Here is a 27,453-nt window from a genome sequence, read left to right as displayed (position 1 = left end):
TGTAATAAGCAAATAAAACCTCTTCTCGCAAATGTGATCTATAAGTTTCCACCTAAATTAGAATTATTTCAATCAAATATAAACCTATAATCTTTGTGTTATCAAAAGTGACATTTACATTTTTTGTTTAGATTATACAAAATGAACTTACCCTGGAGAGCCAAGGAAGCTGCACATTCTTACCCTGGACAGTTCAACATATATTTTTAGGGGCTTAGTATGCACAAAGCACTGTGTTGGCATTGGAGCCATGAAGCTGAATCTTACTTTAGCATCGTTGATTTATTTAGTGCTGGAAAGGACTATAGAATCATCTAGTCCAACATCCTTGTTTTATAGCACCACTTGACACTGAGCCACTGACATTGTCCCACATGCTCACATTAACTTTAACGGACTAGAATTTTTCCACAAAAATTGGAAATTTAATTATGTATTCTTGGTGTTTGTAACTAATGTTTAGTATTTTCCAACTTATCTTATTTCTTTATTTGTCTTTTAAAGCCTTGGGGTTCCATCTTACGGAATTGGAATTTTTTAGCTGTGACACATCCTGGTTACATGGCATTTCTAACATATGATGAAGTCAAAGCACGGCTACAGAAATATAGCACCAAACCTGGAAGGTGAGCCATCTTTGTGTTTATAATTAATTGTGAATAATTAATTAGTTTTGAAAATAATAATGATTTATAAATATTCTTGTGATAATCTACATAGTAGACTTAAAGTTTCCCTTAACATTAGTGTTTTCCCTCTGAGACTACCTCCAGTTTTTCTTGTAGATGCCTTATTAGAACATAGTTGCTTTCTTGTAGTCTCTTCCATTAGAATGTGAGCATCTTGAAAGCAGAGAATGTTTTTTACCTTTCTTTTTATCCTGGGAGCTTAATATTAATACCTGGCATATATTAGACACTTAATAAATGTTTGTCAATTGCTTGAAGTAATCTTCATGGATCAAAAGAATGTTCATTGAACTTGACAAACCAATTATTTCTGCCTTTTCATTTCTGAAACAGATGTTTTGAGGAAGGGCTGGCCATGCTGTACTTTTAGTAGGCTTGACTTAAAATCCCTAATTGAGTTCTGAGAGCAAAAATGGAAGCCAAAGCCCAATGTACTAATTTTCTAATCATTAAGAAAGATTAACCCATTGGCAAACTACAGCTATGATGTGCTTACACAGAATATGCATATATTCAGATATATATGTAGGACTTTTTGTATTTATCCTTAAGTATTTGAAATTAAGAAATTAAATTTGAAATTAAGAAATCAGTACTGTAGGGAAATCAAATATTGTGAAAATACTGAGGATTAGCTCCCTAGCAGACTCACTCACAGGTCTAAAAAGGCTTATTGGTAATTAAGCTCATAACTTTTCTTCTGGAAGTGTTGAGAAAAGAACAACCAATTTAAAAGTTTCTTAAATAGAATTGTGAGGCCATAGTCCTCATTCTTCCTAGGATATACTGTGGTTCAAAACTCTTAACTTCTTCCCTTTCTCCCAATTAGAATGACCAATTGTCTTTCTCACTGACTGTAGTAACTGCAAAATTGTAGAACTAGATGAAGTTAGAAGTAGAATGGACTCTAGAGATTATATTAAGAAATTTGGGCCCAGACTCATGGAATTACCCACCTTATTAGAAATAGCTTTAAAAGGAGAATGCATTTCTTCCAACCCTTAGTCCATTGCACGATTTTAGAGTCATAGCATTTTAGTCTTGAAAGGAAATAGATGATCTAGCCATGTCTATTTTTTTTTAAGGATGAAAATGCCCAGGTCTAAGGTGTTAAGATGCCTTGTCCATAGCCTCATACTAGTTAGAACCAACCCTGGACAGAGGTTTTTTTTGGTTGCGGTCTCAGGCCATTTTCATTAAAGCACAACTTCTGTGTACATTATGAAGATTTGTTGAATTTCATTATTTATATTTAGTGATACTCCTATTTCATAATGATGTTCCATTAAAGTAAATAGGTACAGAATGCGTAGGAGTTAGTTACCATGGGCCACTTTTGTCAAAATTTCTTATTGTTTCCTATAATTAATTTTAAAAAATACTGATTCAGATGCAATCTAATAGCATGGTAAGCATTCCAGGCATGCAGGACAGCCAGTGCAAAGACAGGGAAATGGGAAATGTAGTGCCTTGCAAGAGGAACAGAGGAAAAGGCTAGTTTGGCTGTATATATCTTGTATTTGCATAGTTTTTTGCATGTTGTTTCCCTCCTGGGATTTGAGCTTCTTAAGGCCAGAGATAGTGTTTTTGCATTTTTTATTCTTAGAGCTTAGGACAGTACCTGGTACAGAGCACAAAAAGACTTAATAAGTGTTTGTTAATTGACTGATTGACTGGGTGAATGAATCATAAAGTTTGGGGAGTAGAACCATCAATATGCAGTGAGGCTGAAAACATAGGTTGGGATGAGTTTGTGAAAGGCTTTAAAAGAAGCGTTATTATTTTGTCTTTGAGGTAATAGGGAATCACTGAGGTTTGTTGAACAAGGGAGTGACAAAGTCAGATCCTTGCTTCAGAAAAAATCACTCTGACAGCTGTGTGGAGGATGGATTAGAGTAGGGTACGGAATTAAGGCAAGGAAACCAAGGACGATGTCCTTTCAATAGTCTAGGGGAGAAGTGAACTGATTGGCTATGTGGGGTAAGGAAGAGGGAGACATTGTGGATGACATGGAGGCATTGAACCTATGAGACTGACAGAGGGATTGGTTCCTTTATCAGGAGGCATTGTGGCACAATGTAGTGATTTTATTGCTTTGAGTATTTTCAGTATTTTCTATGGCCATAATTATGAACTGCCATGATTTCTGGAATGCTTTTGCCAAAGTCCAGATTTTGGATTCGTCCTACAAAAATGTATTTATGTTCAAAGCTTCCTGGCCCATTTGACTATTTTGTGATGCCTGCAGTTATTGGGGGTGGGGGGTTGTGGGGAACAAACAAAATAAACAAAACAAAAAAAGTTTGCTTGATTGGATTAGATATAATATGGAGGAAAACCTTACAGTCAGCATATACTTTTTAGGGAGGCTGGAAAACTTTTGTAGGAGTATCAAATACTAGAATCCATTAGACTACTGATTCTAAGAGAAAATATGGAGATTAAGTGAGCCAAAATATTTATGTAAGCTTTTGCATAATCTGTGGTTTACACACAGTAGGCTCTTAATTTGAAATGGATCACACATGATTAAACATGTGAATGAAAGAAAATCATAAGCATGATACCAAATTTCACTTTAATGGATAAACCTGACTTTGATAACTGTTGAGCCTAGGGCACTGCCTTCTTTTTATGGTCATTAGGAATGGAAGAGGAGACTTACTCATTTGGGCTTCCATGGAAACCAACTCCATATATTTTGTTACAATGCCTCAAACTGAAATTTACTATGGACCACCATATTGGAGATCTGGGGCATTTCCAGCCAATTGTAATCTTTGAATCTTCAGCAATGCTAAATGCTCAGAGACTGATTTATTCATGAGAGTGAAGGTAATTGGCAGTTACTACTGTATTCAGAACCTTCCAGAAGCCTGAGCCTTAGAAAAGGTTGGATTGCTTATAATTATGGCTTTTTGTATTTATCAACAATGTTGCCATGATTTCTGGAATGCTTTTGTCAAAGTCCAGATTTCTGATTGGTCCTATAGAAATATATTTATGTTCAAAGCCTCCTGGCCCATTTGACTATTTTGTGATGCCTGAAGTTATTGGGGGGCGGGGAGGATTACAGGGAACAAACTAAATAAACAAAACAAAAATTTTTTAAAACCCAATATTTTAATGGTTCTTCTGGAATTCACGTAACATGAAAAATAAAGGGGAGAGAGAGAGTGAGCGAGCGCACAAGCAGGAGGCCAAGCACTGGGTTATTCCAAAAGAACAGAAACAATAAACCCATTTGAAATTTTTGTGTCCCAGAAGACATGAGTGGGTATGGTCAGACCAGGGTTAAATCTTTTCCAGGGGGTAAGACGAATTTTTGCTTGATTCAAGTGTTTATCTTATCAGGTTTTATTTTTCTACTTTCTTTGCTGGTAATATGTATTACTTAATTTTTGTACCTCACAGAATTAAGTATATAGTTATTAATAATTATAGAATGATAGGCCTTTCTAGGTATAACTTTATTAGATGTCATTGTAGTAATTCCCTTAATTATTATTCTAGGAAAAGGGATGTGGTTCAAACTCAAGGAAATTACCTAACTATAATTTGGCGATATCCAATCAAAAGGATACAGAGGGAATTGTGCCCTTTTTGTGACATAGCTGTCCAGAGATCCATTTGTCCTGATTCCAGACTTTATCTTAGTTTTCAGGAAGAAAATAGGAGCTATCCAGACAAACTCAAACTGTAGATTGCCTATGATTGGTCCACTATCTTCCCTACCACCAATCTGGGCCTTTGTTCCTATATATTCAATCATAAATAATCTACTTTATGGACGCTTCAGTCCTGAGTAAGCCATATAAGAATGTACACCCAAGTTTGGACAGTTTCTTTGGTGATTATTATTTGTACCCATATATGTTCACCCACCCTCCTTCTGGGAAAAGGGACCAAGTCTAATTAGCTTGAATCAATCAATCAAATTCTGCTAGTCAGTGTGCAAGTTGATTAAATTCAGAATTCATAGCCACTATTATATAGTTAATTGCCTTGTAAAGTTATTTTTACAGTACTTGGTTCGTCAATAACCATTATATATCAGAAAACTTTTATTTCAGTTGGATACATTTAGACACTCAAGCTGCTTAAATGTATCCAACAAAATTAATTGACCCAATTTTGGTCTGTTTAACAGGTCATAAAACTCAAATATAAAGAATATGACAAGTGTGAAGGCAACATATTTTGCTATGTTCCATTTTGTAAAGTTGTAAAGAGAAATTTTAAAAATAATAAAAAAGACACTTAATGCTTTGCTAATGTATTTGGCCACGGAGAGTTAATTTTTAAGAGACTAGCCTTTTCTTTGATTTATATTACTGAACAATTTGACTGCTTAGGTGAAATATTGAAGCTGACAGGGTTAAATAGCTGCCATGAACTCAAACATTTTACCTACTCACTAATGTAATTCAAAGACATTTTGGAGCTTTTCTCTGTAAAAAGAAAAAATAAATAAAATGGCCATCATAATTACAGAGTAAAGCATTTTTAAAGCAACTTAGCTAATAAAATGGGAAAAACCAAATATTAATTTAAAAATCATAAGCAAAAAAATAATAAGCAAGATACAATTCAAAATGAGATTCTACATTGCTAAATTCTTCTTTAGATGCCCATGTGCAAGCATTTTTTTTTGTCAGAGAACCTTAAATTACTTGAGAAATTTAATTTTAATTTTCCACAGTGAAGTAGGTAAATAACACTATCGATGACCACTTATTTCATAAATAAATGAGAATTTACAACAGGTTACAAAACACATTATAAAAGCTAAAAATAGATCCCAGGACTCCCAAGTCTGACTTATTGCCATACTAGAATATATCTTCTCTTTTACTGGATGTATTTAACCGATACAAATCTTGTATAAAAGATTAAGTCTGTCTTTCCCCCCCACCCCCCTTTCTTTTATTCAGTTACATTTTCAGGTTGAGTTGCACTCGACTGGGGCAATGGGCCATTGGATATGTCACAGGAGATGGTAACATCTTACAGACCATACCTCACAATAAACCTTTATTTCAAGCCCTGATTGATGGTAGCAGGGAAGGATTGTAAGTATTCAACATTTATAGTTAAGGTATCAATTCATTCTTTGTTATTTGAAAGATTAAAAATTGGAGAATGATTATTAATGTATAAAGTAGGTGAGATATTTGATTGTGGGAGTCTAGTAGAACTGAAGAGCATCATTTACTTATGTTCTTGAAGAGAGTAACCTTTGTTAAAATTCATTATGATCTTTTCATTATTTATCTCCAAAAAACCCCACTAAGTTGACTAAGTTAATTCAGAATAAATGTATTTTAGAATGCCTAGAATTTAGTAGCAAATTAGAGACATAATGTGTTTTTGATTGAGAAGTTTTACCTGAAGTATTTTCAAAACAATTATCAAGGAGATTTATATCAAAGAAGTAGCTGTTTCTATATATTAACTCCAGTTTTGCCCATTACCTTTAGTTTAGCTTAATATATTCGTCTGTTTTAAGTATCTTGAAGTTTTTAAGTTTATATAGTTTATTTTTAATTTATATTAGCACCTACCTCTTAGGGTTGTTGGGAGGGTCAAACAAGATAATAATTAAAGTACTTACATTGTCCCTGGTACATAGTAGGTATTATATAAATGTTATTATTAGAATTATTATTATTATTCATAATAGCAACTTGATGTCCAAATAGCTCATCCTGATAGGGAAAAACACCATATTCTAGTTTTCTGAGTCTAAGTACATATATATATGTATGTACGTATATGTACACGGACATATATATGTACCAACAGACATGCATGCATACACATATTTATATATACATACAAAACTTGCATACCATTCTAGTAATAGAAAAAAGTGTACTATTATTGTTTCTCAGTTTAATAGGGCTCTTAACTTTACATAAAGCCCTAGGAATTTGGTAGACTCCTTATCAGTGAAAATAGGTATTCTACTTTTTCTATTTCGGTATCACACATTTCTTTTTCTTTTTCTTCTATTTTCCTTTTTCTTCTATCTTGCTAAGTTCTTTTGTAAGTTCTATGCTGAGTAGCACACAGGCATAGATGATCTTAGTTGCTCAGCAGTGAACATAGATGTGTCACCCAGCATGAGGCAGTCTACCTGAGTTGTAGAAGAAAAGGTGATTCATTAAATTCCTAGTTCAACCATGGGCAAGAAAAGGAATAGGAATAATTAAGGGAAAGGATTTACTTTATTTCATCTATAGATTTTGAGAGATAACCAGGATGTACCAGTGTACCAGTAAGTATTAATGAACTTCCGAAACTAGCATTTCTAAGAAATTTACTTTCTATACTTATATTATTTATACATTTCCCTAGAGTATATGTTAAGTATGTTTAATTTTGTGTATTATTAGTAGATATTATTGGCTATTTTTCTAAGACATTTGTCAGAGGTGATGGTATAGATCACATGTTAGCAAACCCAATTTGGCCCATGGCCCTCCTGTTTTTGTACAGACTGTGAGTGAAGAATGTTTTTTGGGTTTTGGGTGTTTTTTTGGACATTTTAAAATATAAACTTTTTTTAAAACTGTAAAAGTCATTCTTGTACTCATTAAAAACAAAAACCAGGCAGGCCACAGTTTCTCCACCCCTAGTCTAAATGGACCATGGATGGACTAATTTTGCCATAATTTATTATTTTCATAGCTAATCTCATATTTAGCTAAATAATCTATTGGACTTCACCATCTTTCAGAAACTAAGAATGTAAAATTATAGCAACATTATCAAAGTAGTCAAGTGCAATAGTTAAATTTAGAAAATTCTGATTTACAAATTAAAACAATAATCATTTCAAGATTATGCTATGATGTATTTTTCCCCTCCTTGTAATAGATTGCTACATGTTTGAGACTACATAGAACATGTTAACTGGATTTGGGTAGTAGCTATAAATGATTTTTTGACACTAGCCGTGTGTGTGTGTGTGTGTGTGCACGCACATACTTAAGTAAGGAGCTGCAAAATGGTGTTGTAGTAGATGTGCTGGACTTGGTCAGCAAAGAGCTGAGTTCATTTGCATCTTCCGACCTCATGAGACCAAAGAGGAAATTATTTAACTTTTTTGGGCCTCATTTTTCTTATTTGTAAAATGCAGTAATACTGTATAGGGTATTTACCTTCCAGTGTTGTTGTGAAGACCAAACAAGACAATTTATGTAGAGTGCTTTAGAAACTTTAAGGTTGTTATTAATACATACATGTACATATATGTTCATAAAATGTAAAGGAACTACATGGGACATGGGATCATTGGGTTTGTTGGGAAGATAAATGTGTAAAGTATCTAGGATAGGTGATATTTTATTTTAATGATCATAAATAGGGATAGAAGCTCTAAGGATGCTTTGGCCATTTAAAAAATATCCCATTTTAATGGGAAATACTGAAATGGTTATTCTAAAGTCCAACTTAGAGCTTCCATTATTATCGTTTCCTTCTGTTTAGTCCTTCCCAGTCATGGAGAAGAGTAGATCAATTTCATTTTCATGTGCTTCTTCCCTAAAGGCTCACCAGCCCCAAGTCCCTTAACATTTCCTCTGGAACTTAGCTTCCGTCCCTTTAATTTTCCTTGTCACTCTTTTTCTGAATCCTTTCTAGGTTTTCCACATCCTTTTAAAAGTCTGATGACCAGAATGGGACACAATACTTTAATAAGGGTATAAAAGTAAAAAAAAATTACCCCTCAGCCCTTGCATGTCATCATTTTTAATACACCCCAGGATCATGTTGGCTTCCCCCCTCTCCCACATTGGCACTGCATGGCTCACTCACTCAGATTGTAGTCAACTAGGACCACCACGCCTAGGTCCTTATCTTGCCCAGCTCTTCCTGACCCATCCTATATTAGTACTGCTTGTACCTTTTCCCCACCTCCCACAATTTTATTCAACAAACATTTATTGAGTACTTACCTTATATAAAGCCCTGTGATGGGTCATGGGGGAGGCAGGATGCGACACAAAGAGGTTGAAGACACTGTTATTGCTCTTAATAAACATACAAGCCAGTTTGATGAGATTTATGCAAATAAATATAATATAAAATAGAGTTTGAGTATGTAAGGAAAACAAATTCTTATAAGAAGTCATAGGAGAGAAATCTTTCAATTCAGTCCAACAGGAATTAGTGGACATGCTTATTTGGAGTATTAAAGATACAAAGACAAAAATGAAACCATCCTCCCCACAATACTTTATGGAAGAGATGATATTTCTTTTTTGCTTTGAATGAAGTGGGGGGTTGGTTGGAGGACAATTATTACATGAGGGAGAGAGAAAAAGGATTCCACATAGGTAGAATGGAATCTGCCAAAAGTACATAGATGGGAAAGATCTGAGGAAAAACAGGTGATGCATTGTGCCTAGAATATAGGTTATGTGACCATCATGGTAAGTTGGAACCAGACTATGTTGGGACTTAGATGTCAGGCCTAAAGAGTTTCAACTTTGTCCTTGGCAGAAGGGACACATTAAAGGTTTTTCAGCAAGACAGTGATATAATTTTAGCTCTATATCAAGAAGATTAATCTGAAAGTGCCTGGTACATAGTAGGCACTTAAAATTGTTTATGCATTAATGTACTGACATTGGTATATAGGATGGATTGAAGAGTAGAAAAATGAGGGCAGGGCAGAACAGTTTGGAGACTGTTTCCATTGTGGAATTAGAAGTTGATAAGGGATAACTTGTTACCACAGCAATGTCACTGAAAACAAGAAAAGCAAACAAAACAAAACCCCTCCATCTCTAAATGGCAGCTTTGTATTTAAATGAAGAAACAGGTCAGTGGAGAAGTATATCTCCCCTCTTTCTTTGCAGAGATGTTGGACTATGGATGTGGAACATTGCCTATACTCTCAATCTCAGTTGATATTTTAGTTTCTCTTAATTGCTTTTCCCCTCTATCTCCTTTGTTATTTTTTATAATTTATTTTTATAAAGAATGCCTCACTGCATAGGGGAGGAGGGGGATATATTTGGAAATTAAGGTGGCATAGAAACAAAAATTATTAACTAGTTTTTTTTAATAGAAAGTAATGATGGCCTGAAATAGAGTGGGTGTCAGTGAGTATAAAAAGGAAAAAGATCGTCAAGTTACATATAGTGGGGGCAATTTGTTTTCAATTACTTTGCACTTGTTCCTATTGAAGTTTCTCCTTTGTTATAAAGATAATTTTATCCATTTTTCCAGTTATTTTGAAAAAAAGATTTTCATTTCAAAAGGGTATTTTGAATTAAATTCTAAGTTATTTGCTATGACCTCCAGATGTTGAATGTGTTCTTCGTTCCTTAGTTTAGGTCATCCATAAAGCCATGCATGAAAGTGAGCCCCCCAAGGCAGATTGCCAGGGGATTGTATTTGTAATCTTTAACTAGAAAAGACAGGACATTCATTTCATTCAGATCTCCAATTTTTTTAATAACTTTTTTTTTCTGGGTAGCTCTCTTGAATTAGCAGGAAAATAATTTAGCAAGATGATATGACTTCAGTGGTTCCCCACTGCCTGGGAAATGAAGCACAAGTTTAACCTTTGCTGCTTTGCAGATTTTCCATAATCTGGCTTTCTGTCCTTGATAATAGAAGTAAGCATGATATTCTACATTTAACTTTCAAATAACACACATACATTCACACACATTAATATACGCAGTCAACTGAAAGTCTTTCCTTTTCCCAAGCTCTTTTAAAAGAACATATGTTTCTTAACCTTTAATGTTGGTAGAAAAAAAAATTAAGGTAACCACCCATACTCAGTTGGATCTCATTAACTATGTGTTTTTCCAAATTTTTTTTGGTAAAAAGTTAATTTTTACATATTTGTCACTCCCACATGAACATAAAATAAATCAGTTATTAATTTTCTCCATATGTTAACACACTAAAATATCATAGCAAGACTATATTAACATTAATCAGATATAACAAAAGAAAACAGTTGACCTCTGGAGTAAAAGTTTAAGCTATATAAAGGACATATATTGTAATTCTTTGGCAATAAATGTATTCTGTTGCTTTATTTCATGTCTGTTGAGTTACTAAAATCCATACTATTTGAACCATAGGAGCAAAAAACTGTGCCTTAAATTCTTTGTATCCATCTTAGTGCCTAGCATAATGCTTTGTACATAATAAGTACTCAATAAATATTTCTTGAATAAATGAGTGAATGATTGTCAAAGTGAAAGAGACTTTAAATATAGCAAAATTTAAGAGAAAGAAAATAGTGAATTGTTTGCAAGTGAACCTTGTATTGCTAGAGATCCAAAGAGAGAGAATTTTTAATAATGGGAATGTGTTAGGAAGAACCCTTTAAAACTTATATATTTTACAAATTTAGATTTAGGGATCAGTAAATGTGGTTGTAAGTGATCCAACCTTTTTTTTACTGTTAGATTAATAATAATTTTTACATTTCAAAATTCAGCTATCTGTACCCTGATGGACGAAGTTATAATCCTGATTTAACAGGATTGTGTGAACCTACTCCACATGATCATATTAAAGTTACACAGGTATGTTTGATTTCAGATTCATGTGCTTATAATTAGTGAATGTATTTAGTGGTTTATGTTTTATAGAAAATTAGTATGAATTTCAGAAGTAGGTTATCACTACTAATATCCTGGCTAAAAGACTATGTTCAATCCAGAGCTATTTTAAGTGAAATTTAAGAATGTATTTGAGAAAATAAAGCAATTTTCTTTGAACTCTTAAGAACAGTTTTTCTCTAGTTCTTATTCCTCATCTTTGGAGTGGGATTTTTATAAAAACTTGTTTTCTATTGGACATTAATAGATTTGAATTTTTAAAAATGAAATCCTGAGTGATTATTATAGGAGAATGGTGATAAGATGTATAGAAGTATTACAAACCTTTTGGAGGTAATAATTTTGGAGAAGCCATCTTTTTTTAAAACTATAGCTAGCCATTTGCTTTTAATACCTTCCTATAGAACATCTCTTTTTTATTTCTTGTGTGTTTGATATCTATCAATGAATAGCATTTATGTGAAGCTAATATAGTCTGTGAACAGATTTTTGAGTATGTGTGACAAAAATCCTAATCTTTTTTTTTTTACCCTTATACTCACTCTTTTCCATAATGTCCAGTAGAGAACTTAAAATATAGATGATACATACATGATTTCTGAAACCTTTCAAGAAATGGGGCGGGAGGGAGAAAGTTGGCTTTTATTTTATATGTGTCAAGTCTTGAAAAATAAATAGCTGTTTTAAAACCTCAGTTGTTTCAGACAGTAAAATTTGACCAAAACTTTTAAGGAAAAAATATACTTTGCCATTTTTCCGGCTTTTAAATTTTTTTTTTTTTTTGCTGTGATAATATCCTTAATTTTTTTCTTTTAAAATAAATCAATGGGTTTTATTTCCTGGAGCCAACCTTTATTAAGTTGTATATTCAATTCATTTGTTTCACAATTTATTTTGTTAAATTGTCCCTAGGACCAAAGGGAGTTTTCTTTAATTCATGTTCGCATGATTTAAAATTTCTTTTGGATATCCATTATCAATATTGTTAAATGATTATCACCTTTGTAGCCCTTTGGTAATTTGTTGGCTTTATTACCTGTTATGCTATTCTTTTCCATTTGGGTAATATTTGATGTTCAATAATGTTTAACACAGTTTAAAAACTGTAAAAAAATTTGTTGTATATCCTTCGAATAAGACTTCTTTCTTAAGCAGAGACTGGTTATTATATTTTATAAATTCTGTCACTTAGCATAGTGATAGGGACTTTGTTAGATGCTCAATAAATATAAAATAAGCCAAACTAACACCCTATCACTCTATTTTTTTATTCTTCTACTACTAATCCCTTTTCTATATTTCTTTTAAATATTTAAACTTATCCATACTGATTCAATTACTCTCAACAACTGAATATTTGAAAACATTTATTTGCGTTTCACCATACTAGAAAGCTTCAAGCCAGAAATAAATAATAAGTGTAGATAAAGAAGCTGTTCTGGCCAACTTTTTTTTTTTTGATGGAATTACATTTTTGGTGAATTTTCTTCTAATCTTGGAATTTCTGTTATTGTTACTCCTTTGTTTCTGAAGAGAAACAGTGATGTCATGAATTGGGTTTAAATGAGGCAGAGTTAGGTTACACAGTGGACAAAGCACCCACCCTGGACCCAGGAGGACTCAAGCCCAAATCCAGCCTCAGACACAAGACCCTCACCCACTGCTCGACCCTGGGCATGCCACCTGACTGCCATTCAAAAAAGAGAAGATAAACAAAAAATAAATGCTTTACATATATCATCCATTCATAATCAGTTCCCCTCTTTGCCCTCTGTCCACATTTATTCCTATCATCTACCCTAATACTGAGAAAGTTCTTATAAGTTAGATGTATCATCTTCCCATCTAGGAATGTAAACAGTTTAAACTTTTAACATCCCTCTTGATTTTTTTTTTCCTGTTTACTTTTTTATGCTTCTCTAAGGTCTTGTATTTGAAAGTCAAATTTTCTATTCAGTTTGGGTCTTTTCATCACGAATACCTGAAAGTCCTCTTTTTCATTGAAGTCCCATTTTTTCCCTAAAAGATTATACACAGTTTTGCTGGGTAGGTAATTCTGGGTTGTAATCACAGTTCCTTTGCCCTCTGGAATATCATATTACATGCCCTCTGATGCTTTGATATAGAAGCTGATAGATCTTGTCCTATCCTGACTGTGGCTCCACAGTATTTGAATTGTTTCTTTCTGGCTGCTTGCAATATTTTCTCCTTGAACTGGGAGCTCTGGAATTTGGCTCTAATATTCTTAAGATGTTTATTTTAGGATCTCTTTCAGGAGGTGATCAGTGGATTCTTACAATTTCTATTTTACCTTCTGTTTCTAGAATATCAGGGCAATTTTCCCTGATAATCTCTTGAAAGATGATGTCTAAGCTCTTTTTTTGATCATGGTTTTCAGGTAGTCCAATAATTTTCAAATGATCTCTCCTGGATTTATTTTCCAGGTCAGCTCTTTTTCCAAGAAGATATTTCACATTGCCCTCAAATTTTTTTTTTTATTCCTTTGGATTTGCTTTATTGTGTTTTGGTTTCTCATAAAGTCATTAGCTTCCTTTTGTTCAATCCTAATTCTTAGGGAATTATTTTCTTCAGAGAGCTTTTCCATTTGGTTTTTCAAGCTGTTGATTTTTTTCATGACTTTTCTGCATCACTCTCATTTTTCTTTCCATTTTTTCTCTACCTCTCTAACTTTATCTTCAAAGTCCCTTTTGAGTACCTCTATGGCCTGAGACCAATTCATATTTTTCTTGGAAGCTTTGGATGTAGGAGCCCAGACATTGTTATCTTCTTCTGAGGGAACACCTAGATCTTCCTTGTCACTAAAGAAACCTTCTATGTTCCACATCTTTCTCTGTCTGCTCATCTTGCCGTTTTTTACTTGACTTTACTCCTTCTTAAAGTGGGGCACTGCTTCCATGCTGCACTCTCCCAAGCTTCAGGGGGTACAGTTTAAGGAGAGACACGTTCTGAACTCACCTGGACTGTGCTCTGGTCTGACAATAACCCCAGGCCTACTTGCTCTTCAACCAGAAAACAAATTTTTTTGTTTGGCTGGGTTGATAGCTCCAGTGAGTCTGCACTCCTCTCCCACTTGGGCCACTGCCACTCAAGCCTGCTTCCTGATTCCCAGAAGGAGTATACCAACCGAGGTCCACCTCAGAGCCAGCAGAGACCCCTGTAATCTTCCCCCTGCCAAGGGCTCAGTCCTCTCACCAGACGGGGAGCTTAGTTCTAGAAGACGCTGGCACTGCAGCTGATTCAGAGGCTCCAGAGGTCTCTTTCTCTGGTGGAGCCTGCCTGGGTTTGCATCTGTGTCGCTGGACCTCAGGATTGGATTATACTCCCACCGCAGCACAGCAGACCCCTCCTGCCGACCTTCTAAGATGTCTTCGGCTTGAAAATAATCTCACCCTGTCCTTTTGTGGGTTCTGCAGAGTTTTGCAAAGTCATAGGCCTCTCTCTTCCTAAGTCATCGAAAATCTAGTGAAAGGACATAAGTTAAGATGACCCAGGATGCAATGGATGACTTTGGTGTCTTTGATGCCTGACCAAACTCTAAGTACTCCACAGTGCTGCTTCAGCTACCTTCATGACTATTGAAACAAATTGTTCTCATACACCCATTCAGCTGGGAGAAGGCTTCTCATGCTTGGGGTAGACATCCCTCAAACTCACTGACAAGTCTGAGGCCTGTCAGTAAGCCTCAGCCTATTTTAGCCAATTGGCCAAGATGGTTTACCCAGTTGTGTGTCCACTGTGCATCCTACAGCTTTTTGGAGCCACAGGTGAGAATTGGGTGAAGAATACCAAAAGCAGATGAACAACCTTCACAACAAAGGTGTTAGTCCTCCCTGAACACTCCATACACCTGGCACATAGTAAGCACTATATAAATGCTAGCTATTATTATTTATCTTTTGAAGTAAAATTGAGGAGAGAGGAAATACTGTTTCAAATTCAGTGGCTTAAAAATGAGTATTGAAATAGTTTCATGTACATTTATCTTTTTTAAGTGTTCAAAGACAAAGAAGAAGAAAATGTTTGTATGATTAAAGGCAGGACAAAATTAATCTATAATAGCTATGATTTTTAATACTTTGAAAAATGAATATGACTTGGTGTGAAAGGAATTTTATGTTTATAAACTAAATACTGTATTCACATTTAATTTAAAATAGATTTTTTTCCTAAGTCAGCATAACTGGTTAAGGAAAATTGATCCCTTTACAAAGGAAAATGGGAAACATTAAATAATCCATAGCCATATTATCGATTTTTAAAATGCTAATAAAAGCTTAAATCTCTAAAAACTATTATTTCAAAGAAACCAATTATGGTCATCAGATTTATGTGAAACATTTGCAACATGTATTAAGTAGCAGAGTAATCTCGTTGGTATCCAAGTGTGAGATACTTTTAGTAAGTACTATTTAAGAAAATTCTGTTTTAACTGATCATACTAGAAATGCATTAACTTTGATTTTCTCTCATCCCAGGAACAATATGAATTATATTGTGAAATGGGCTCCACTTTCCAGCTCTGTAAGATCTGTGCAGAAAATGATAAAGATGTGAAGATTGAGCCTTGTGGGCACCTGATGTGTACTTCTTGTCTTACTGCATGGCAGGTACTGTCATGGTTTGACTCAGTTTTTTCATCGACTTCTGTCTTATATTCCCTTTTTAACATTACTTGTTTTTATTTTGTGATGAATTCTAGCTCCATGAACTTCTTAAATTAAGAGAATTTTGTATTTTAATCTTCTTACCATAAGTATACATTTATGTTTCATGTTAGTTTTTCACTTTTGACCTGTTGTACTTTCCTCCCTTGCATAGTTATTTTACTGACACTGATGATCATTGCTGCTTTTCCTAGGGAAAGGAAGGAGAAATTAAATTATGACATCACCAAGTCAGTATCAAGCATATACTAGGTACTTGATAATACATGATGAGACATGAGTTGATATCTCTTCAGTTTTGTTCAGAATAAGGATTAAATTGATAGGAAGCTTGACTGCCTTCAAACACTTTTGTGAGATGCTAAATATAATTTCCTTTTGTTTCTTCATTGAGGAACATTTTTCATGTAGTTTAGAATTCTGGACTAGAGAGACATTGAAGATCAAAGTTAATTTCACCCTTAGATAGGGCCTGTTCTGCTTGTGCTCTTTCCTGGGCTGTTGAATGTTGAGCTGCCATCCACTCCTCCTTCTACCTTGGGAATTGATAGCTTTTAATTGTCTGTGGGAAAAATGTTTGGCCATGTAGAAGTCCTACTTTGTTACACTGACTAATACTAGGAAGTAACACAGAAGTAGCTGTCTGAAAGCTCTCACCAGAATGGTGGGATTTCTTTCATAATCAGCCATTACCATAAAACCCATTATAGTAAACTTTGATGTATTTGCTTGTCTAGAGTGAATTAAATTATATCTGTGAGGAAAAAGAGAAAATTTATTTAATTTATTTGATTTGATTTTTCCTCTTTTGGCGAGGATAGTACTGGTACTTGAAAATGTGGGGCCTGAATATAATTTTTTTTTAAGATATAAATGTGTCACTTGGTGGCTCATTGTTGCAAAAGACAGGGTTGTTCCCAGTTGTTATAAATGTGACATTGTTTTCCATATTACTATAACTCTGATATATTTTCATTTATTCTCCATCTGGTACAATTTATCTGCTAATTAATCATTTCCCAAGCCTCTGTGCTTTTTATTATTACTGAAGTAGTTTCATATGAAGACATAAAGTTGGTAAATTATTTACATTCAATAATCATTCTTTCCCTTCCAAAATACTGTTCCATGTTATATTTAGAAATTCAAGAAATTTGTAAATTGTCAGTTACTAAAAGCAGATATATTTGAGGAACAAATCTAGAAAAAGCTAGAGAAGGATCAGAACAAGCAAAACAGAACTTACAAGCATTCAGGAATAATTCAGAGTAGAAATATGAACATATTGTTCATTGATACAATATTTGTTATTTCAATGCACTTATCTTTCACGTTGAAATTTGTAACTAATATGCAAAATGATGACTTATTTTCTGAGTTGTTTATGTAATAAGGACCATATAGACTTAAAATTGCCTTAGGAAGTAAATCGAAGCACAGGATAAGGAGTAAGAATGGAATCCATTGGGGGAAAGGAAAAAACAAACGAGTATTAGAAAAAGAATCTGTAATTAGTCATACATAGCATCTAGGGCTTGAAGGTACCTTAGTGATAATCTAGGCCACATCTCTAATTTTAGAGATAAGGAGAGTGAGGCCCAAATGACTTGACCAGGTGGTAGATCTGAGATTTAAACCCATGACCCTTGACTACATCGCCCCCTCCCTGTTCATAACTGACCTCTCTACTCTTGCAGTTCAGGCACACAATTAATGCTGACTAAACTTTTCTCTAAAACTATATTGGACTTCTTAATCCTGTTGTCCTGAGAAGTGTCAACAAGCTAAATCTACCCATGTTCTCATGAACTTGGTGTTTCTTTGATCTTCTTGGAAAAAGACTTCAGACACTCACCTGTTCTCCACTCCTCCCCCATCCCCTTCTTTATGCTGATTACAAGAAGTAGGGTTACTTTCTTCAAGTCTTTTTTCACTTGGCACACTACTAAATCATTTTTATCAACTATTTTTTTTTCCTCTTGAGCCATTACTTGCAGTACAGAAACTGATACCAACCCCAAAGTGTTCCGGAGACTCAACTTAATAGAGATTCCTTTGCAATATTAAAAGAGATAACACTGTGAAATGATGGGTATTTCTTGAAGATATTGTTCTCCTTTTTCAGTATCAGAATCCCTAAGTGATTATTAACTGAAAGAGTATTTAATGTTATATTCTAATTCCAGATCATGTCTTTTCCTAATGAGTTTCTTCACATAGGTTTTTATATTCTATAATACTTATGCTTCTCTGGTATGTAGTCAGTGGGTTTAGGGTATTTGTCCCATCATTCCATAAGTTCCTAATGTCACACCTAGCTTTATTTGCAGAAACTTATCATTTAACTGAGTGACCAGGACATCCTAGCATCTCCTGAATTTTAGTCGTGGATTGCCAGACTTTTTTTTTTTTTCTTTTCCTAACACCTTGAGTAAACCTTGAGATTTGCTGAGATAATTAAAAATAAGCCCCAGTAAAAGTCCCTTATGTTTTGCCAAGAAATTGGTAAATCAATCACAACCAAATAGGAAACAGAGGCACAAGAATGGAAAACATTATGTTTTCTACCAAAGGACATTTATTAGCAAATCACTCTTCAGATGACAAATGCACACTAAGTTTTCCTCCCATTAGGTGCTACACTTTCAGCTTAATCAAACTTCATTGCAGATTTAACTTTTGTATAATTAATGAGAAAATGAAGAAACATACTGTAGCAATGTCAGTTTTACAGGCTGCAAGTGGTTAGTGTTTAATTGCTGTCATAATGGCTCATTAGTCATGCCTCAGGAGAGGTTTCCTATACTTTTTTTTTTCCTCTAACTGAAACATCTGTGTTATTTAATAAATGGAATAAGCAGGCCTGAGTCTGCACAGAATACTAAGTGAGGTGTCAGATAATTTACCTCCCTAGAGACTCTATTTGATACAGTTTCATTCTTGATGCTTCATTTTGATTGAACTTTTGGCAGGAGGAGCAGTAGAATTTGCTTCCATTCCCTCAGCTGAATCAAATATTAACTAAGAAATTTTTTTCTCAGTGATAATTTTTATCTGCTTTTCTGTAACATCATGCATATGGAGCAGTGAAAGCTCATGTCAATATAGAACACATGGAATGAGAATTTGTGCTACAGTATTTTGCCTTGTATCAGTAGAATAATTAACTTTTTACTTTGAAAGGAGCCCTAAAGTTTCCCCACACAATAAAAAAGCTCTTTCTGAAAGACATTTGCTTTCAAATGTTGAACCACATGATCTTGCAGAAAACTTTAATTCAACAAAAAAATCGCAACAAATTTCAGAGTTGATTGTTGCTATCCATTCAAAAAATATTTTATGGAAACAAAATGTAGCCATGATTGTTAGCATCATCAATCACTAAGGAATTTTATATCTCTTGCTAATCCATATGTGATATCTAGAAACATAAATGAGAGCCTAAGAGTGAGAGAAAGAAAAGGGGAGGGAGGGAGACAGAGAGACAGAGAATGAATGAATGAATGAATGAATGAATGAATGAATGAATGAATGAATGAATGAATGAATGAATATGTGTAGGTGGCTAGGAAGTATTATGGTGACCTTGTTCTGGGCAAGGTAATTTAAATGCTCTCCTATAAGAACCTAGAATCTAGGGTTAGGGAGATATGATGATAGTAGTTCAGAAAGACCTGTTGAAAAAGGTAGTATAGTATAGTGGAAAGATGCTGGAATTAGAGCAGAGGATGTGAGGTTGAATCATGCTTCTTCTGTCAGTTACTACCTGTGTGACTGCTCAAGTCATTTAACTTTCTTTGGCTTCAGTTTCCTAGTCTGTACAATGAGGGGCCAGCCTTTAAGGTTTACTTCCAGCTCCAAATTAGGGACTCTTTGTGGCATCAATTCTCTAGTCATGGTAGATTCCAAATCCACTAATAATCTGTACTATTCTTGCTTAACTCTTCGCTTGACTTTGGCCATGAAACTTGGCCTGTGTTGTATATTTTAATAAGATACCAATCCTTGAATAAATGTTTTTAGTCTCTTTAATAAGCTATAGTAAAAATTAGAATCTAGAACATGTATTTATTTCAGTGTTATTTATAAGGCCCTCAAACTTTCTTTGCTTAATAAAAATGGATGTCTCCATTTTTCCACACCTCAGAACTCCTCTACATATTCGCCATTTTCTCTTCCTTTACCACAGGGTTTCCAGGACCAATCCTTTTACTTGTATTTTCTGTCCCAAACCTTGTCTTCTCTGGACTCTTCCCCCAGTCTTAATTTCTCATTCCTTCTCTATCTCCCTCTACCCCTTTCCAGGGATATAATAAGTGCTTAATAAATGTTTTCTTTCTTTCCTTCTTCAGCTTCACTTACTAGCTGTGTGACCCTGGGCAAGTAACTTAAACCATGTCTGACTTAGTTTTCGCAACTATAAAATAGGGATTCTTATAACAATACCCAGCAATATTGTGAAGATCAAATGAGATAAGATTTATAAAATATCAAAGTGACTGACACATGGCAGGCACTTAATAATCCTTCCTTCCTTCCATCCTTCCCTCCCTCCCTCCCTCCTTCCTTCCTTCTTCCCTTCCTTCCTTCCTTCTTTCCTTTCTTTCTTTCTTCCTTCCTTTCATCCTTCCTTTCCTCCTTTCATTCCTTCCTTCCTTTCATTCCCCTCTCCTTTAGTCTCTCTCTCTCTCCCTCTCCTGCATTCACTTCCACTCTTCTGCATTCTCTTGCATGGTTCACTGCTATCCGTCCCCCTTACCTGTAATTTCTCAAACTTCCCTCCCCACCCTGTCTCTGCATTTAAAACTGCTGCCTCTATACAGTTAGGTTTTACCTATCCTTAAAACTAAACAAACAACTTTCCCTTGATCCTGTCACACCCACAAGCAGTGGCCCTATATCTCACCTTTCTTTCAGTGCCAAACTTCTAGAAAGTCTTTTATACTTAGCTAATTCTACTTTCTTAACATTCATTCACTTCTCAGCTCCTTGAAATCTGGCTTTTTATACCACCTTTGACCTTTTAAGCCCCAAATCCTATGGCCTTTGGTTAATCTTTATTGTTCTTGATTACTCTGTACCTATTAACACCATCACCCTCCCTCTTTCCTACCTTCCTGTTTATTCTTTTTTCCCTTTAGATTTTATAACTCTGCTCTCTCACTTCTCATCCAGTCACTACACATTTGCCCAAAGTTCTCTCCTGATTCCTCTTTGGGTTGCATTGGAAGAGGTATAGCTTCGAAGAATAAGCAAGAGACAGTACCTCTGTGTTCCACTTTCTTCACTCCACAGCTGGATGTTCAATTCTTAGCTCCACATTTTTGTAAATAGATTGATAAACTGGATTAATAGTGGAGGAAAACCAGAATGATGAAGGATCTTGAATCCATGTCTTAAGAGGATTGGTTGAAAAGGCAGGATATGTTAAACTGGAGAAGACAAGAGTCAGGAAGCTTGTGATAGCTGGTTTTGTGGACTTGGAAATCTGAATTGTGATCTTTGACTTAGACAGTGGCTGTGGCTGAAATATTTCAGGCTTTGCTTACTCTCTTAATGAACTTCTCCAATCCTAGGAAGTCTAGTCATTTAATGAAAGAGGCAATTCGTTGTTGGGTTCATATTTGAAGATTTTCTAGCTTAGTGAACACATTTCCAGAAGTTGTTTTCCACTGGCATTGACTTTATGAAACCAGGGTCATCTTCATGCCACTATGAAACAACAGGGCTTCTTGTCTTTGTTTTCATCTCTTGACCCCTCACAGTTTCTTATCTGCCCTTTCATTCTCAGGTGATGGTACATCAAAGTATTGTAGTGCTACTTGTATAGTTTTTGGTTCTTGCTCTTTTTATGGCAAAGAAAAGGTAGCATATGAAAACTTTTTTTAATTTTATGATAAAGGTTTTTTCTGGTTGTCTAGGCTATATTTTTACTTTGAGCATGAATTTATATTTATTATACTGCCCTTTCTTCTCCAAAGTTGTTTCAAAAAGTATGTACCTTTCCTAATCATTTCTTCCTTTGCCAAGCTAAACAAGGGCACTGTGAATTTGTGAACCTCCACTAACTTTAGTCTGTGCTCACACGCTTAGAGTACCAACTGCATTCAAGATTTGGTGGACATTGTCAGTATTAAAATTTTACCTTGAATATTTGAATGTTTAGTATATGTATTTACTTTAAAACTTATTAGATGACTTTACCAATGGTATTATTCATTTGGAAAGGAAAAAGGAATATGTTCATATTTAGTTCTAAGTGTAGATGTGAGTTAGTATTTCCATCAAAAGGACTGGATAGGGGCAGCTAGGTGGCACAGTGGATAGAGCACCGGCCCTGAAGTCAGGAGTACCAGAGTTCAAATCTGGCCTCAGACACTTAACACTTACTAGCTGTGTGACCCTGGGCAAGTCACTTAACCCCAATTGCCTCACTAAAAAAAAAAAAAAAGGACTGGATACCCGACATAAGTAATATATCCATACTCATAAGTTATATGAAAAAAAAAAGAATTCCTTTTCCTGGAGTTTATATGATTTGGCTTTTTACTTAATGTCTTTAGTGGTTGTTTTTAAATCATTGCCAAAACTTATGGGTCATATATTCAACAAGATGGAAGACTAGAAAATTTTATCTAGTCCTACTCTTCCTCTTCCAACCCCACCCCAATATTGTAAGCAGATTATTCAACTTCAAACACTCCCCAAAATAGAAACACAAGAAATATAAGTAAAACTACAAAGCCAAGAATAAGTGACTAAATAAATTATCCCATCTCAAGAGGCCATTAAAAGAGGGGGGAAAAGAGAAAGGCTTACTTAAAAAAAAAAAAACTGTTGACAAAGGCAACAATAACAATAGAAGCACAATTTCATCTTCAGAATAGACAAGTAGACAAAAATGAAAGGGCAGTTTAAAGAAATAGGAGTAACTTATAAAAACAAATATTGAAAAAAAAAAGAAATAGAAGTAAAGATGGTAGAAAAGTAGACTTGAAACATTATGAACTAAAAGTTCCTTTCCCATCAACTTCTATGGTTGAATCATTGTGTTTCGTGGAATTAAACTGCAAAATGAAAGGTTAAACACACTGGCACTGGGGATGTAAAAGTTAGAAGGGAATGTATAATATACTCTAATCAAGCCTGTAGAAGACTAACGATGGTAAGATAGCTCCTATAGTCTCATTAAGAGACAGACTATAAGAGAATTAGACAAGTAACAAATAGAAGGGTTAAAATGAATAAAAAGGGAGGAAGTATCATCCCAGTGCAAGTAAGGGATCCCACTAGTAAATTACTTACTGGAAGATGAAGAACTTTATATGAATCCAGTCTGAAGGAGTTTGTGCATGGTAGATCTCTTTTTCTGAAAACTGTTGTGCCTTCATATAAAGTGTCTTTCTTTAGAATAAGGGAAGTCCCAACTCCTGAGGCAACTGACACCCACAAGCATGGAAGAGTATAGAGCCAGAGAGGAGACTGCATGGTGTTTGGGAAGGAGAAATATTTTGGGGTAGCAGTGTATATAAATGGACTATACAATTTAGAAGACATGAACATTTCTACTGTGAGAAAATGCTTCTACAACCTCATTATTAACCTCATAAATTATACTTTTAAGACTGACATACTATGGACAAGAAAAGGTGAATGGACAAAATCTAAAAAGGCAACAATAAAATTTGTTAGAAGAGAAAACTCATCCATGAAACTTAAGAAACTTTAATTCAGTGACAACGTAGAGAATAAAGATGGAATAAATAAGTTTATGGACCATGAATCAAAGGATAAAAATTCAAAATTTATAGAAAGGAGAGATCATCAATGAAGAGAATAAATAAATCCTTAAAAATAAAGATCCAGAAAAGAATACTAGAAAACAGGAGTAATAAGAAAGGAGTAATTTTTAAGAGAAGGGGGAAAGGAGGAAGAATTGGATAACTTAATAAAAGAAAAAAATCAGTAAATTATATACAACACCAAAACTAGGGGAAAAGATGACAAAGGGGTTGGGGGTTGGGAGAGCCTGTGGTACTGACAAATTGTTAACTTAAAAGAGTAATGGGAACAAAAATAAATAAATAAAAAGACTAATTCAGAAAAAAAAAGTGCTAGCAAAACAAAGGAAGGAACTCAAAAACTTTTCTCTCAAAACTTTAAATGATTGGTTAAATAAAATCCCATAATCTGTTTCTTGAAAAAAATATATCTGAAAAACAACAACAACAAAAAAAAACCATGCATAGAATAAAAATGAGAGGATGAAAGAAAATTGACTATGCATCAGGTGGATCCAAAAAAAGGCAAGTTATATCTTTCCTTTCTTTGTCTCCTATAAGACAAAGAAAGAATAAAAATTCACAATATAAACACAGATAAACAGGAAAATGGCATACTTAAAGGAAAGTATAAACAACAAACTCATATCACCATTAAACATAGCCATCAAATTCCATATCATTTAAATTCATAAAGGAAAAAAATAACCAAATTGAAAAATGTAGATAGCCAAAAAAATCATAGTAAGATATTTAATGTTTTTCTCTCAGAGTTGGACAAATCTAACAAAATGAGAAGCAAGAGAGAAAAGATAAAATTTGGAAAAAATTGCTGGATTAATTATAACTAAAAGATGTATGACACCTAAATGGTGTCAAATGTATGCATGTATGTATGTGTGTATGTATATATTTATATTTCTCAATACTGCACAGCACTTTGACAGAAATTCATCATATATAAAAACACAGAGAAATTTCAAATAAATATAAATACCAAAAATACTAAACCTAAATGGTAACCTAATAATAAAACTAATGGGTTAAAAAAATCACTAGTTTCACAGTCACTAGAAGTCCTAAAGTAATAGGTTTTACAACAAAATCCAGGATTGCATAAATGAACCCCTTATAAAAGAGGAATGGGTACAGGGCTTTCTGCCTCACTAGGTGTGTAAGTTGATTTTGAATTTAGTATTGGCTATTAACATCATTTAAAAACAACAATTTCTAGAGGCACACATTTGACCCGTTCTTTGTTGTGTATGTGTTTAGTCAATCATTCAGCAGAATCTACTAAATTGGAGCTTCACTGAATTTCACAATAATGTAGTCAGTTTTCAGAGAAAACCTTGTGAAGGAGATAATTCCCATTAGATTAAATACCATTATAAAGACATATTTTATACATAACAAAGTCATTGTCATTGTAATTGGCTTGTAGTGACAGTGCTCTTTGCTGTACAGTAGATAAACTATACAGTAAATGCATCCTACCTGTAGTACAACTGAACTTTACAAAAACAGTCTGTGATATTATGTCCTTATATTTCTTAGTGTGGGAATAGAAATGAGCTGAGTGGAGGGAGGGAGGCAGAAATGTGGTGGAGCAGAAATTCTTTTCATGCACATGAGCTTGAATCTTATCTGGCCCCAGTTAGCAGTAAACTAAAGAGAAAGTGAGTTTTTAGTATGAGTGGGGGCTGTTTAAGTTCCATTTTAGTAACCAGGCTATGGCTAAAGAGAAAAAGAAAATGACTATATTAAGTGAAGTCCTAAGATAAATATGAAAGTGAATTTTAAAATCAATTTATCACCTCTTCAATTTCTTTAATGTGGTACAATGTCTGTGGACCTTACAGTTCCTGTCTTTAATATGAACATAATTATTATTGTCTCTACCTAGAAGGTATGACTTTTTAAAAGTGTTTTCTATCTCTGTGTTTTAATTCAGTAGTGAAAGGTTGCTTGCATTCCTCCCCCCACCATAGTAGTATGAATAAAGTTTACCACCTTTTTCAAGGCTGCAACCTTTTTATAAGGTAGTAGCCTAAGACTTCTTGCATTCTTTTGCCCATTGTGAACTTCAATGCATTGGAGACTATGAATATAATAGGTTTGAGGCAAAAAGAAAATGACAATTCCTTGCAGAATTTCCTCAAAACTTTCAGCAGGTTTGAGTGGAATTTCTTATTTGAAGGTAAGATTTGAAGTGAGGCTAATGCCAACTTATATAGCATTACCTCCCAATTGAGTTATGTCAAGATGACAAACATTGAATTCTGGAACTATGATTTTGCTAAGTTTTCTGAAATTGAAATCTGATTTCTTTGTTCTTCCATTGTTTCCTTGTAAATCAAGATTTAAAAACACCTAGATCTTGGAAGTTGATATATTTAGAATATGACTTGTTCTATAAATAGGAAGACTTTCCATATTCAGTGTTTAAATGCTTATTCATTACTATTATTATGGCTTCGTTCATTGTAAAATTCCTATGTCTTTTTGTTTAATTTCCCTAGTAACTCTATAAGAGTATGTTTTAGTTACTTTAAAACATTCCAGATTCAAAGGTTTAGAAGCTCAGACCTTTTGTTTTTAAAAAACATCAAAGTGTTTAGACACTTAGCTATTTCCCCAGGATTTTTTCTTTGAAGTTGAAAATACACAAATTTTATCATGTCTTTACTGCAATAGAACTTTACCATAATTGCACATGTTATGCAAAAGGCAATGCTCCATTATCCATTTATTCTTTTGTTCAGGAATCAGATGGTCAAGGCTGCCCTTTCTGCAGATGTGAAATAAAAGGAACTGAACCCATCATTGTGGATCCTTTTGATCCACGAGATGAGAGCTCCCGGTGTTGTAGTATCATTGATACCTTCAGTATGCCCATGCTGGATTTGGATGATGATGATGACCGAGAAGAATCTTTAATGATGAATCGTTTGGCTTCAGTTCGAAAGGTAAACACCGAATACCATGGTCTGTAATGCAATGTTGCCTAGTAAAGCACAACTTGAAACTTGAGATCAAACTAGATTACACAATTATAAATGAGATATTCGACATGCTTCATGAGGATTTTAAAGCAGAGTTGCCAAAAAGGAAAATCTTTTTTTTAATTGGACAGAACTTCAGTTTGTACATTCTCAGTCAAAAAGAGTTCACCAGCTTGTCTGTGCGACTCTTGGCTATATTTGAGAAATGGAGCCAGAAATCTAATATGGTACAATGGGGTCCATATAAGTCTGAAGAAAATATCATAGTGAACCACAAATAAAATGTGTCACCAAGATTGCTTTGTGTTTAAAGGCCAGTGTGATCATTAATGTTTGATAAACCGTTTGGTTGATGTGCCCTGATACATTATATCTTGATTGGCCAACCTAATCTCTATTCAGCTTTCCTGACACTGTTAGTCATTCTGACTGCCTAAATACAGTATGCTTGTTGGTCAGCCCTTCTGAGTAACATACATGTGTGGTAACCCACTTATTCCTTCTGGTTCTTGAATCAGTAATCACTACATAGAGATCTTTCGATACTTATTCCTAGGATTTGCCTAAAGAGAAAAAAAAGCATAAACTTCAATACATGCAACAATGAAAATGGGTAAGAAACATGGGGAGAAAGAGCAGCATGATGAATGAGCAGGTGCTAGACCATAAAAGTTAATATGTAGAGAAGAGTAAGA

The 27,453-nt window shown here is 34.4% G+C and overlaps 1 protein-coding gene across 3 annotated transcripts in view; it reads left to right on the top strand.

Annotated features, from left to right (window-relative positions):
* Positions 1-27,453, top strand: part of CBLB (Cbl proto-oncogene B) — a 244,236-nt gene that overhangs the window by 136,435 nt on the left and 80,348 nt on the right. For all 3 annotated transcript variants that reach the window (XM_043997229.1, XM_043997230.1, XM_043997228.1), the window contains exons 6-10: positions 505-626; positions 5,624-5,761; positions 11,164-11,251; positions 15,784-15,915; positions 26,519-26,722. In XM_043997229.1, coding sequence (XP_043853164.1) covers positions 505-626; positions 5,624-5,761; positions 11,164-11,251; positions 15,784-15,915; positions 26,519-26,722 — 684 coding nt within the window. The remainder of the gene's footprint in view (positions 1-504; positions 627-5,623; positions 5,762-11,163; positions 11,252-15,783; positions 15,916-26,518; positions 26,723-27,453) is intronic.

This window comes from Dromiciops gliroides, chromosome 3, assembly GCF_019393635.1.
Source record: "Dromiciops gliroides isolate mDroGli1 chromosome 3, mDroGli1.pri, whole genome shotgun sequence".
Classification (NCBI taxonomy): Eukaryota; Metazoa; Chordata; class Mammalia; order Microbiotheria; family Microbiotheriidae; genus Dromiciops; species Dromiciops gliroides.
This window is presented reverse-complemented; position numbering and strand designations above follow the sequence as displayed.